General features: G+C 42.0%; 1 protein-coding gene across 1 annotated transcript in view; it reads right to left on the bottom strand.

Moving 5' to 3' along the window:
* Positions 1 to 230: 230 nt before the first annotated feature.
* nectin3a (nectin cell adhesion molecule 3a) overlaps positions 231 to 15,169 on the bottom strand; it is a 37,533-nt gene continuing 22,594 nt past the window's right edge. Inside the window, exons 4-7 of the mRNA XM_044354130.1 lie at positions 9,807 to 10,106; positions 7,566 to 7,683; positions 6,148 to 6,299; positions 231 to 4,056 (exon numbers count right to left, since the gene is read on the bottom strand). Coding sequence (XP_044210065.1) covers positions 3,401 to 4,056; positions 6,148 to 6,299; positions 7,566 to 7,683; positions 9,807 to 10,106 — 1,226 coding nt within the window. The 3' untranslated portion in view covers positions 231 to 3,400. The remainder of the gene's footprint in view (positions 4,057 to 6,147; positions 6,300 to 7,565; positions 7,684 to 9,806; positions 10,107 to 15,169) is intronic.

Genomic DNA, 15,169 nt, shown 5'->3' on the forward strand with positions numbered 1-15,169 from the left:
TTAATCACAAAAATGAAACACAAAGAACCTCAACTGGAGACATGTTTATTATTTCTGGCTTGTGGCTCAGTCAGGTCGCCTCTAGAGTGACAGACCAAAGAGAATCTTTAGAAATGAAGGGAAATCGTGCCATTATCTTGTCATTGTGGCCACAGCGGTCAACGAACTTGTCACACTGAAGAAAAAGGAAGATGTCATCTCTGAAAGCAGAATGTCAGGACACATGTGAGTGCAATAATGGTGGTCTTTTATTGCAAACAAAAGGAACAAACTACAATCTACCGCACTTTCATCGCTGATTCCTGTGAGACATCAATCATTCAAAGAACAGCATACAAAATAATTGGTCAGAAACTCTCCAGAACAAATATAAAATGCAGTGAAAACAGGATTGCTCTCTATGTATCATGAGACAAGAGCTCCTCAAACGCTCGTAAGATAAACTAATACTCTGTGAAAATTACAGACCTCATACAAAAAATAAGATTTTTTTTTTTCAATAATAATAAAAAAACAGCCAGCATATATACAGGACAATAATATTTTCTATGAATCTGGCTTGCCTAAATTCCCAGTGAAACCTTACTTATTATGATTTTCTCAGTAACTAACTCGTTACATGTGTCCATTCAAAATGTATAAGGCATGACAATCAACCTTTTGTCTAATTTGATGTTTTTGATAACAGCAATTCTTAAATATCCAGATGGAAGACATTTTTAAAAAGGACCAGTCAGTCCTCCTCTCTAGTGATATTAGTAGCCTTTACTTTGATCCTTTCAGTAATTGTCATATTTTAAAGTTTCTGTGCATTGCTCAGCCCATCTAAGGCACCAACTATTCAGTAGGGGACTCCAGAACAAACTGTACATGAACTTATAAATCAAACGTCCGCTGAGATGTCAGCTGATCCTACGCTAACCTATTAGCATTATGTACATGTATATAAACATTAGTGATGAGAAATAATGAGCATAGTAGGCGGCGAATAACTTAATTTACATGCAGCCGGCTGGTGAGTGACCAAAACGGATCCGAAAAGGATAAAGAACATTCATCACTTCAGCTCATTATGCTTTTGTCAAACAGTCTTTAGAGATTAAGCAGAGGCAGATAAAAAGATCATTCTTTCCCTGGAATTTAAAAGCGGAGTTGGAGCGACTTTGCCAAATACAAAAAAAAAAAAAACAAGCTGACAGCTATGAATCAGCCAAATAAGAAAATGTGTTCATGCAGACACGGATGTGCTATATATCACCGAGTTAGAGCACTTAGTTGCCAAGTGTGATGAGAAAAAAATAAAAGTTAATTAAAAAGCTCAAGGTTTGAGGTGAGGACTGCTCTTTGAATATGGGCTGCAGAGAGCAGATGTATGGTGCCGGGTGCGTGTGTGCGACGATGAGAGTGAGAGCGAGCTCAAGAGATTAAAGTAGTTTATTCTCAGACTTCTTAAACCTTCGACCAAAAGCTCTGGCAGAGCCGTGTGGGAAAACAAGGGTGGAGAAGGGTTAAAAAAAAAAAAAAAAAAGTGCACCCACAGTCTATAAAACCCCAATAAGACACAAGGAAACCTCAAAATATACCTCCCTTCCCGTTCAGATCATAATGTAATACCCATATATTGTGCCTTGTTCTAGCAACACCCTGATTGATTGAGCAGGGATCCTTCCCAAAAAGGGTATGTTTTTCCTTTCCTGTGCGGCTTTGCAGAGGCCACTTTGATCCATGTATCATTCCTGAGGAAACAACACTCCCCCCCCCCCCTCCTCCCCCTCCCCAAAAAAGCACTAAGTAGAAAAGTGCAAGGTCAAATCAAGCAGTGAGAGATGAGATCACTGATGATGTCAACTCTTTTGTTTCAACTTAATGTCACTGGGTTTGTTGTTTGTAGGAGAGAAAAAAAAATAGTATATCCCTTGGAGAGCCATTACACAGACAGCTCTAACCTAGAGGGTTCTTAAACCAATTTTTTCACTTTGTGGATTAAATTTCTACTTTCCATGATGGCTGTGTATCCTCAGAGGAATTTCTGAGGAGCCAAACCTCAACTTAAGCCCGTTCTGTGATCAGTAGTGATGTCAGCCGCTCACAATGTTTCCAACTGTGTCGTAAGGTATTGGGATAATCATCCATCCAACACATGCAAACTGAAGCTTATTAATGCTTCTTTTTCTGCGCCGCCCTTTCAACAAGTATTTTGCTTATTTACCATCATAAATAACGACTGCGGAGTGTCGAGCGGGAGCAGTGAAAATGTCGGTGGTTTATGGAGCCGCATAACTTCAGATGATGACAGCTGGGATCGTCACATCTGGTATTTATAACACATCGCTTTGATCCCGCTTTTAAAATAAAAAACTATAATGACCAATTGGTGTTAGTCTTCCAGACAGAAAATCAGAGGATACAGAGGAGGCAAAATGGAAAAGGCAGCGATATAGCCTGTTATCATGGCGAGGTGGAGAAGTCGAGGGCTCGGTTGGCTTCTTTTTGATGTTTGCTGACAACTGTAATAGCGGAGTTGTGCTTTTTCACAGCGAGAATGTGACTGAGTTTACACATTTCAATACTGATGATAGTGTATTTGGTTAACGACAGCGATACGTGTAAAATAAATACGTTAAACTGAAGCTGAAAGTAAAATTACTCTGTCTGGTTTACCATTTCATGAATAATTTACAGAAGATATTGCAAGTTTGCCAAAGCCACTGAAGAACCACTGAGCAAAATTTTAGAAGGGGCAGTGTTTTTTTTTGTAACACACTTGCATCAGTCAGCTTGCTTTTCCCTCTGTAATTCTCCCTTTTAAACATGTGACTTTCCCTTTAACTTAATGATATTTTGTTTTTTTTTTTAAATCATGCAATATAACTTGCTTTAAATACTAGTTGCAGCCATGATGAACACCTGTATGAAAATGCTGTAAGCAATCAAGAGACCGTTTTCAAAATGCCACAGAAGTTGTGAGGTTTTATGTCAGTCAGGGATATAAATACTTCACTAACAAGGGTCTGAACACCTGACCTGTGACCTGTGTGACAGACAGGTGCACGAACATACAAGCAGAATACAAAACCTCATTCACATCAGTCGAAACTTCACCGTATGCCAAAGCCTCTTGAGCCTGCGCAGATAATATCAATGAGGCATTCCAGCGTATTTTGTAGCTCCGTGAAATGCTACAAAAGTGGTAACACAATCCACAAACAAGTCCTTAAGGTTAAGTGGTTACAATCAAGGCAGAGCAGTATTGTTCAAAGCGCTCGTTGTGAAACTGAGCTGAGAAATTGTATTCATCCTTTAACTGAAATGAAACAACCTTTAATGATACTTATATCTGTCACTTGTTAAATTATTCTCAGTCAGTCATTTGTCCGTTTTTTTTTTTCCTCCCCTTTCCTCACACATACCATTCCCTGCGTGAGATCACAGATCCGTCCATGTGGGACACATAGTCGCTGTCTGTACCATTGTCATAGCAGTCCTCCGGGAGGTAGGGGGAGCCGTTGTTCACTATGGGGCTGTGCACTGGAGGCCCGCAGGGGTGCATGTTTTGGGTGTTGTAGTGATCAGGGTAGTAGTTTCCCTCCGTGAGGCCCCTGTGGCCCTCCCCCCTGTCGACCCAGTCGTCCCTGTCCTTGCGCTCAGGGGTGTAGTCGGGGTAAATGATGTCTCCACCCAGTTTGGGTTTAAGCTCCTGGCTGCCTTTGCTCGTCTTGTCCCCGTAAACCTCCTGCAGCTCATGTGGCTGCAGCACGTCCAGCTGAGACTCCTTCTGCATGTCGGAGGGTCCCAGGTACTGCTTGGTGTAGTAGTCCCCTCTGAAGGTTCTGCGCTGGCGCATGAAGCATGCCCCACCCAGGATCAACAGGAGGATCAGGAACAGGACTCCACCCACCGCCCCGCCAACTATAGTACCCAGGCTGCTGTCAGGTAAGGAGGCCAGGGTCGGGGAGGTGAACGGGGCTCTCCGCTGGTCTGCAGCGGTGCCGGTTCCAGAGGTGTCGTGCAGCAGGGATGCGGTGGTGCTGGGGGTGGTCGTGGTAGGGGGAGGATCTGCAGAGTGAACAAGTGATGAGAAGATTAAACGAAAGAGGAAGGACGGCAGATGGACTGAGAAGTCATAAAAAAAAAAGAAAGACTGCACTTTATGTTCTGTAACGAATGACAAAGCAAGTGTGAATGGTTCTTAGATTAATTTATAACAACAATGTGCGCTGTTAGAGCGGAGACATGCCTCTCGTGAGACCAAAGAATCTATTAAAACTGTGCTGTAGAGCAAAAAGGGGGAAATGAGAGGGGCAGGAGGAGGTTAAGTGCAAAAAGTCATCGTGTGTGAGCATGAGAGAGACAAAGGAGGAGACAGAGAGGGAGAGAAGGACAGAGGATATGCACTCATGAGCATCTGACTGAGTGTGATTAGCTCTCCCCCCCTTTCTTTCTAAACCCTGCTGTGGGGAAGTCATGTGAGAAGATGAAACACTGTGATCGATGTGAGGTTCCTGCATCTGATTTGTCCTCCGGTGGCTGGCGTTTGTGATAGCAGCCAGAGCCAGAGACGGGCTTGCGCGGAGCTCAAGGTCAGGATAAGTGTCTCCATTCTGACCTGCAGCCTCTGGGGCTGAGAGCAGCCTGATACCACTCGTCGATCTCTGCAACAACACATCAAAGGCCTGACTACAAAGCAATATGACTCGTATTAACAGAGGTCTGCATCTCCGGGAGGTTTTTAGGTACTAGTTATCAAAAACCGGAATCCCTGTAGAGCTATAATGATTTCCACAATTTGTGTAACCGACTAAGAATCTAATTACTTGCAATTATATACTGTGTGTGTGTGTGCCCGAAGGATCAAGGATAATGGAGACAGATCAAGGTCAGCGAACTGATATACTGGCAATCACCTCCTTCGTCAGTCACTATCAATCCCACCCTAGAGGGGGACATTTTAAGCTCTCGTAGGTTATGAGCATCTGCAAACATGTAGCCGATCATCTGAGAGATGAGCAGCCAAAAACCACAAGGCCACAGGGACAACTGGGAATGTGAAACAGCTACACCAAGCAGTCACGGCGGGGGAGGGACTGTAGCTGCGCTCAACCTGGCTATCTCTACGGGGGGAAGAGAGGCGAGAGGCCGCATGCCCAATTCTTAATATTTGACAAGAGAGGCAAGATAATTGCTCAGTGCAATTCCTTCCTGGACAGGATGTCAGCTGTGCTTTCGTTTGGAGCAGGATTCCAAACCGGGCCTGTAAACAGATGGAGCCTGACAGCCTTTTTTTTGGGGCTTCTCCAACTCTTTCCTCTCGACAGTGAGAAACGACAAGAACTGTGTGTGTTAGCCGAAAACGTGTCCAAGAGCAGCAGTTGCTTTGTTTGGAAAAGGATTAAAAGGAGCAGAGGAAAAATGAAAATAAAAAGAGATGCCGAGTTCTCAGGATCCACACCCTAACTTTACAATGATGAACTCAAGTAGCAAAGCACGGACAGACACAGGAAGCAGACAGGAGTTGTTTAGTACGCTGTGAGTTTTCTGCTGAAGATTTATGTCAATAAATAACCAACATTTAACAAATCAGAGTCAGGAGACCTCCTCTGGATGATTGTGGGAGGTCCTCTGTCAGACCCACAGCTTTAATTTACTGTATGGAATGCTGGCCAACTGTTTTAAGAGTAAAATATACTGTTTAATAACACATTTTATGGGTTATATTCAAACTCCTGTGTTCTGCAAATCTGCGAACACAATTCATTATGTCCCTCTGTGAAACTTGACCTTAAACAAAACAAAGAAAAAGGCTACATGGGTGCATAGTTTGCTGAACCAGCAGGGGTAAACACTCTCTTCCTTATCTGAGAGATCTAATGTTTCCAAAACCACAATACTGGAAACGTTTGGTACTGATACTCTTCATCTGCACTCCGTGCTCCTCTGTTGCCAGGAATGTGTGAAAGTGGATCTGGGCAGGGACATTTATATGGAGACTTAACTCTGCTAGAAGTGTTGAACTGAGGGTGATCATACTGGGAGGGTAATCTTACTTCAAATAAGCCCGACGAATGTCAAGAAGAACATGGAGATTCAACTTAACCAGCAATTAAAGATCATGAATACAAGTGAGCAGATGGTAAAATCAAAAAGTACCTTGTACCCAGAACTTTACATCTTTACTGCGGAGACCGATGTCGTTCGTCACTTCGCAGCGGTAAACTCCGGAGTCATTGCGCTCCAACGGGCGAATGAAAGCAAAGGTGTTGTTCGAGATCTCAACACCCTCGGGCATCAATCCATCCAACCTGTGCAAAAACGATATATTACAGTGTGAAGAGCCGCATAAAAAACCTCAAAGTATACACGTTGTTGTGTTGTAACGTAGGAGACATCATTTGAAAAACCAAACGTGACTTGCAATGACATCACTGCTCTGCCGGTTCAGCTGGCCTGTTGCGACTATAATATGATCACATGACTGTGATAATTCGAGCTGACTGCAGTTCCATCAGTCAAATGAAAGCTTTCTACATGAAGACAAAGTTTTAACATCTGGAAAACAAAAGAAAATAAAGAGCTTGGCTCTCTAGACTTTACTGGTACTGTCAGCTCAAATGAGACCATATTTCTCCTTTTCAAAGCAAGATGATGACAAAGAGCTGCCAATAGGCCAGTGTTGCTCTGATGCATGAACTGTTTGGAATCTTTTATTTATAGCAGGGAGTCTTCCCGATGGGTGCAGCCGTGCATTCGACAGCTCCAGTGTCCAGGCTTCAAAGCTATGCTCTAGGTAATTATAGACAGTCGCTTCTTCGCTGCTTCATTTAAGTTTGTTTAAACACAGTTGAGATCTGTGCAACTGGACTGAACAGCAGCTGATCTGTCATGTAATATTAGTGATAACATTAGTCACTCAGAAAATGTACATCTTTTGGTTATTTTGATGATCAACAAAACAAATGCACACGCAGAAAGCTCCAGTTATATATTCTAAAAAGTTAGGACTACAGCTGGATCATATACAAAAAAAATAATTCATTATCTCCAGGAAGTTGCATTTCAGTCCACCGTAGACTCAAAAAGTCCATATTTAGATGTATGTAGCTCAGGTAGCCTATAAGGTGCAGCTCTGACTGGATTGTTCAAATAGTGCTGTTTTATTTCATATCAAGATACCCACCCATACAAGCCTTATTATCTAACAATTAAAACAATAACAAACTGAATTTCAGCCAAGAAACTCCTTAGAGAAAGGAGTCAGACTTTGAAAAAAAAACATGACTCTGTATTTCCAGTGAGAAGTTGAGGTTTTCCTTCATCACTTCAATCCAGTGAGGTTTGTTTTGGAGCCAACGTTGAGTCACCATTAGAGAAACAGCATCTTGAAACACTTCTGCATTAGCTTTATGTGTTTGTGGTTACTTGATATCACTGCATGTTATGGATTCAAATCATAACATAGTCTCCGACGCAGCTATCTCTCCTCAGCTACGGGACGACAACAACTTCTGAGACGGTTATTTGATCTGAGAGTTTTTCCACATCAAAGTAGTTTTTGGAGGGATACTGACCTGGTCCATGTGAAGTGATGGGCACGTGGGTTAGCTTTGGCACCACAGACGAATTTCACATTTTCTTGTCCCACATACCAATTTTTGTCAATTCCTATTATTGATACCATCGGTGCGACTGTAAAACAAATTTAAACAAAAAGTTAAAATGTTGACAAAATAAATAGCATCATTTACAAAGAACAGAAACATTTTTTTTAAAGTCTGTTTTATTTTTTTTTTATCTGCTGCAACAAGGTAAAACACTATGGGCTTAATAATCAGTCATTACGATCCAGGGCAGCCTGATGACAAATGAGCTTTTCCAGAAGGAACAAAGTGTGCATTATAAGCACAGTAGCGATGACAAAAACAAAGGCTTTACAGGACTGCGGCAGGGTACAGGATCTGCTGGTGAATGCAAGCCAAGAGAACAAACGAATGACCCTGGGTCGGTGGAAAGTTAGAAAATGACAGACTCACTCATACAGTAGATGTACTGCAGCCAATAATACACTCCACTGCCTCACCATGACAAAGAAAAAAAAAACAAAAGGAAGCAGTAGGAGTCCTAAATGAACCCAACACATGCCACTGTAATAAAACACAGCAAACACTGACTTAGATATCCAATTTTTCATTTTGATTTCTCTGGAGGACAAATGAGGAACTCATTACTGCACACAGGAAGAAGCCTCTGCTCGTGTTGTCCGCTGACCCTTTTCATACAGTTCAACGTTGAAATTGTGCTTCTTTTGCACTTAAAATCCCTTGCCTCTGCGTTTGACATGATTTATTGAACTGGAAAGCCTCTCCTCCTGTATAACCCTTGTTTTTTTTTTTTTTCTGCCTCTCTCCATCCGCTGCCCCTCCAGCAGCCTCCTGCTACTTGTGTTGCTGCTGAGGCCTGATCAATATTTCATAAAATACCTTCATTAGCCTGCACTCACACAGTCCAAACAGAGGCTAACCCTAGGTACCACTCGCCAGGGAAGTATGCATCAATGATTATAACATTAAGATGAGTCTTAAATGGCTCTTTTATGGGTGAGGGAGTAGAGGTAGTGAGCAGGCTATTCATAAATCAAGCTATCAGCACGGGGTAATATCGCTAAGATATACTGTACCTCTCTCAGGGCTGACAATTTAAAGCTTTAATAATCATTATTTTCTTAGATATTGTGATTATGATTATACATCTTGGTTATTTCAGGAACTAAATTATTTTGCTCTGTTCTTGACTGACAACAGTGGAAATTCAAAATTTCAATAGTGATTTCTGTATACTGCATAACTGTACGCAATTAGTCGAGCAGCCCAATACAAAGTGGTGAAAAACAGTTTGGTGCAGTTGGTGAAACAGACGGGATGATACCACAAAATCCCCCCGGACTAAAATTTGATTTGATTTATATCTATCGAAACATTTTGAGTTGGAGTTTAAAGGATAAGATATTCTATATTTTTCTTACTGTCATCAAATCCCACTTAAAGACCAAAACCAACAATGTGTTTGTCCGTCTTTCAATATTACTTCTCTGCTCTGTCTGTGGCACTCAGCCCCAAGCAGCCCATTCCTTCCTACTAAAGACATAAATCTTTAAAAACAGAGCATGAATATATACTTTCATACCTAAGAAAACATTGCATTTGTTGTACATTTGTTGGGGACAGCGGGCGTAGTGTGCTAGTGAGTATTTACACCAGCAGGATGGAGTTTGAGGAATTGACTCAAAATAAACTGCAGTGTCCGGGTTCATCATAATGAAGAGATATGTCACACAGCCACAGTACATGTACACAAAGTGTACAAAACACACCCACATCTTTCTTGTTCTGATTCTGAGTGGAAAATACTGTGACTGTGATTTCTGCCTCCCAAGGACTCGCAACATTGTTAAGTGCCTCTTTTAAAGTTTCCATTTCATTACATTATGAAAAGAACAACACTGAGCAGAACGTGTTCTTCTGTACTTGATGAAAAGCCAATTTTTATTACTTTTCCTAAAGCAATAAAATAGAAATTTGAAAGGTAGCACTTAATGTTATGAGTCGATTGTTTGGACAACAATGGAGGCCTGTGACACAAAGGAGTTACATCCGGCTTCAGTGACACAGGCAACACTTAGGTTCACGTAGGTTCAAGTCATTGTTGGTTTTGCTGTTTTCATGAGATTTGTTGACAATACGAAAAAAAATACATCACCAGCCTCATTCTTTAAGTTGTAAGAAAAGATAGGAACTGTATAATTCAACACTTACAGTGGACATTTAGCGTGTAGGGTATGCGGAACTCTGTTTGCAGGGCCGGGTGCCGCACCACGCAGGTGAGCGTCTTCCCCTGGGCGTAGCTCTGCGGCTGCCACAAGTAGCGCACGTGTACGGTGGTAGTGCCGTTGAGCTCATCCTGACTGTGGTTCTCACTTCTCCCCTTCAGCTCCGTCTCCCAGAACACCTCAGCGGCTGGACGGCCTTGCTCCGCTCTGCAGGTGGCTACCAGCGACTCGTTCCCGCCGTCCAGCAGAGCCGTGGGGCCGGCGGACACGAACACCTTTGGCTCCACTGTGTGAGGGAGAGCGAAGAGGGGGAGAAAATATTAGTAAATGAATATCGATCTTATTGTATACGTATATGAATAAATAATGTCCATCAGACATGTAGACAAGTGTATGGACTGAAGGAAGTGGCCTCAGTACACTTAACTGCCAGAGAGAGCAGATTGACGTCTTCCATTTCACATGTATGCATTAAAAATTGATGAAGCATGCTAGTCAATCATATGGAGGCATTTCAGTGGAGACTCTTTATTGTTGTGTGTTAACTGTCAAACATATAGTGTATTTGAGAAAGCATCTATTGGTCGTACTGTATGGATCTGACAAAAGCATATAAGTGCGTAAACTATGCATATGACTTTGGGAGGAAAAAACCCTGAACAAAGCAGAATCCGAGGTGGTCAGCACAGTGGTGTGTTTGTGTTTGACTGTATGTTGCTGGAAGATGAGAAGCTAAATTACTGTACACTTCTGCTTTAGAGCTGTGGTAATGTTACACTGGCTTTCTGAGAATAATAGGAGGTTTCGACATAACAGAGAAGCAAAACAGATCCATGAAAGAGGGATGTGGCCAAAATGACGCAGCCCTCTCTACCTGCGACACAAAGCAGTAAAGCAATTTATCCTACATTATTAACGTATGAGGGCCTGTTTAATAATCACAACCTGTCAGAAACGACACTTGGGGAGAGTTCAGCGAGCAAAAGGAGGATAAAGGACGGTCCAGATACAAAAGAGAGTCTGTTGAGGGAGAGAAAGGCCACGTCGGAGAGAAGGCACAGTAAACTGGCTACACAGGTTACACGAGACACTGATACCAAGCTGATTTTCCGTTTTCATCATTGCTTCCACTACTTGTACCATTCCTAGCCTTTCCCTCAGTCTTGTGTTCATTTTTTCCCTTTTTCCCTCCTACATCTCTGTCCCTCTTAAAAGAGCACTAACAGCTGTTCCACTTACTGCAATGGTGACAGTTTTAAAGGCGGCACGTGGAGGCACACACTGATCTAATCCACAAGACAAGGCCATCACCTTTAAGACATCTGCCACCCTCCTCCTCCCCTGCCGAGCACCGACTACAAATTCAAATAACTTCTGGCACCCCTTCTCCCAAAAATAACCTGGCGTCTCCTGTATCCAGCACATGGGCGGGGACGCGGTCCTCAGTCATCCACCTCACATTCTTCACTCACTTCTCTCTGCCCCTCCTCACAGGCATCCGACTATAAACAGTAGCTGCTCTATGTTTGGAGGCGAGCTGGCTGAACCTTCAGAAAGACTAAATCAGAGAGACGTGTTAATTTGGAGTCGCTGTCAGGAAGGGAGGGGAGCGCTGTGGATGAGTGGGAATGCTTTAGGGGAAAGGGTAACGATTTGCCTTCAGCAAACTGGCTGCATTGGCCCTTTCTCGCTAACATACACGCAGCTCTATATATGCACACTGAACACTGACGTCAGAGCGGGAACCCCTATGAAGAATGTTCAATGATTAGACATCATGTTTTGGACATTTTTACTAAGAAATATATCAACAAAAAACCTATAAGATGGCAGTTTTTATTGTTTAAAGCAGTCACTTTAGTATGATGATAATTTAGGAATTAGCAGCCACATTTTATGTTATAGATTTCGGATGCTGTGATGCACAAAGCTGTTGATGATAAACAACAAAGATTCAATGCTGTCGAGCACCAAAACAGGTTTTTAGTAAGAAAACCGTTAGCTAAGGCTCGCCTCATTAGCTGAATTAGTAAAACATGAGATTGTAGAACATTGAATATAGCTTGCTGTCATATTCTATGCAGAAAATACAGCATTATTTGAGAAGACTGAGAGGAGAAATGAACAACAGAAACACTTTGATGCTCTTCTTCTCTTTTGGGCTTTCATGAGTAAGCAACTCTTGATATCTCTGTGTGGCTGATTTTTCAATTTTATGACTCAGCAAAAAAAAAGAGCTGCATTATTGGCCACATGAATGAGCAGACAACTTTCCAAAATAAGAAGAAAAAAGAAAGCTGTTCATAGTGTGAGGATGAAGTTTGAATGCTTGTATTCATACGTAGTTGGAGAATTATCTGCAGCAGTGCTGTTTGTCATTAACATCAACCTTGTCAACTGAGCGTGTGTCTATGTTTTGTTTTTAAGAAAGTCGATTATTGTTCAGCAGATTTCCCATAAACCTGTCAGCAGTATAAAACAAAAGGTCATTCTAATTCATTCAGTGTGCATGTACTTCTCTCCTCTGCTTCCTTCCTATTGCTTACTGGTTGGGACTTTTGGCTAACGTACTGTCGCACACTTCCTCCTTAAGAGTTTCTTAAATGCTTGAGCCTTTTTTATCAGTAGTTGCAGACACACAGATGAAAAAGAAAGGAAGAAAGCTGTGAGCCAACAACGGGCGGGTGACAAATTAAAGGAAAAACCAACATGAACTGTCTCACTGAGGTGTTGAGCCACGACGTGCCGCCGGAGATCTGGTGACTATGAAGGCCGTAGCCTATGATTCACATCATTTTCACGCTAATCAAACCACTCAGTGAGCCCTCGTGCCCTTGTGAAAGTAACATGAAAGATTATGGGTTTATCGTTTATTGCTATATTGTGTGCTTTTTTTCTTTACTGTTGTACTACATGTCTCTGTCACGGGAAACTGTACGTGTGCGCTGGAGCTTGTGAGAGCATGATGTTGAACTCTGAACGCTGCCTTATATAAAGATGTACTTATCTTATGTGCCATTTCCTAATTAAGCAGGTTAAGCTTTAGCTAGTTTATCTTGTTTTTTCAGAGAGGTTAGTCGACTTATGTAAGCAGGACAACCAATTGTTTAAGACTCTCATGTTCTTTGGAACTATGAAAAAAAAAAATCACTATACCTCTCATTCCCTTGAGATGGTAGACTCCTGTGTTGGAAGGTTATGTCTCCATATATAGTCATAATATATTCATCTTCAGCCCTCAATGCTTGTGGGTGTTTGTTTCTTGAGTGCTAAGTATTTGCAGGCAATTTCCACAACATCCTGTGAATTGGGGCATTGTCATCCTGTCATCATTGTCATCATGGAAGAGAGACCACTCCCATCAGGATAGAAATGTTTCATCCAAGGATAAAGTTGATCACTCAGAACAGCTTTGTATTGATTGACCCTTTCTCCTAAGGGAAGGATCACTAGGCTAGTTTCTCGTCTCCCTCTCTGGAGGGACCTAAACCATGCCAGCAAAATGCCACCCACAGCATAAGAGAGCCACCAGATCCCCTCGCTGTAGGGGCCAAGCATTCAGGCCTGTACCGTTCTCTTGGCGTACACCACACATACACTTGCCCACTTGTCAAGCATATGGTGAAGGATGACTCATCTGACCATATCACTTTTTCCACATCTCTGTAGACCAGTGCCTGTCTTTTGCACCGCTGAACTCTCGAATGTGAATTCATCTTTGTAATGAGGGGTTTATGCACTGCCACCCTACTATAATATCCCTCTCTATGCAATTGTCGACGAACTGTTCTTGCTGACATTGACATTCTCAGTCACCTGAGGAAGAGTTGCTCTTCTGTTTTACCTTACATATCGCACCAATGGCCAAGAATCAAAGTCATCAAATGTGCACTGTCGACCATAATTTCCGACCCTGTTTAATGAGATATTTCCCATGGATCTAGATGCAGATGTCATTTTAGTCTCTGTTCCTATTGAAACACTAGCCAGTCGAGCAGTCTTTGTGACTCAAGCTCCTGCTATCCGTGCCCCGACACTGAATCCTCTTTCAAAGTCACTTGGATCTTTTTCTCTTGCCACCTTGATACAAAATCAGAATCAGCTGGGCCTGCTCGGTATTTTTCTACATGACACAGAGCATGATTGGATGTTGATTGCTTAATTGTACCATGCAGTGTACTGGTGTGGAAGCATCTGCATTCATTATGTTTCTCCACTCAATTATTCATTGTCTTATTATTGTCTTGTGATACTGATTTAACTGTAATGCTGTTATTGACAACGTTTCTATAAAGTGTGATGTCCACTGCACCTGGTAATCGTTATGATGTGTATTGTGACTTCATGGGTTTGAGCCTTTGTTCATTGCTTTGGTTCAGTTCATTTGAAAGGAATGAAAATTAAGTCAAGTGCTCTGTCATAAATCTCAAAGTATAAATATGAATCAAAACTGTGAATTATGAGTTGGAAAAAACAACTGAAATTGAAACAAATACACGCCGAATAACCAATATTCAGTATATTAGAACAATATGTTAATCAAATCTGGTTTTACATTAATATATTCTCCAGAATGTTTCCGGATGCTGCTGTTGCACCTTGTTCTCTCTCTAAACAGTCTTGTGAAAAAGGTACGAGTCAACCCAAAACAAAGCAGAGATGAGAAAGCACTTTCTCACTGCAGCCTTGGGAATTTGAATCTGCTGAGCTGAGGTCTTGTAATTGTAAGAAAAATACCCTATGGGATAACCTAATTCCCACATGTCATGTATCAAATTGCCCAGAACATACATTTCTACTATAATCACACCCTAATTACATCTGAATTGTAAAGGAGGCCTAAGCATGTGTTTGTGAATGGGTGTGTGTATATATATGTGTGTTAGTGTGAAAAAAACCACACCTGAGAAGCTGCTCAGAGAGGAGAGCAAGGTGTAATTGAACTCTGTGAGGTCCCAGACACTGTGGCTGTCACAGCAGCACTTAATGTACCACTCATTAGTCATCAGAGTCTCCTTCGGTCTCTGGGGGGGAGACGAGAAACTACTGCCTATAGTGCAGTCTCCTCTCAGCACTGCCTGAGTGCAATCTAACCACCCATTTAGGCCTTGAAACATGCTCTGCCCAGAGAGAAAGTTCAACACTCATGGCTCTCACAGAGGAGGGGCTATTGTGTCCATACAGTGCAGAGTATGGATGTACACATGACTGCACAGACTGTATAACATCATGTATGCCATACCCTGGGAAATCAAAAATAAAAGGTTTTTCACTCATATAATCAGCAATAAATAAAGTCTTTTTTTTTTACATTTATTACATACTGTGTGGCCAAGTTTTCTTTATCAC

This window comes from Thunnus albacares, chromosome 6 (genome assembly GCF_914725855.1).
Source record: "Thunnus albacares chromosome 6, fThuAlb1.1, whole genome shotgun sequence".
NCBI lineage: Eukaryota > Metazoa > Chordata > Actinopteri > Scombriformes > Scombridae > Thunnus > Thunnus albacares.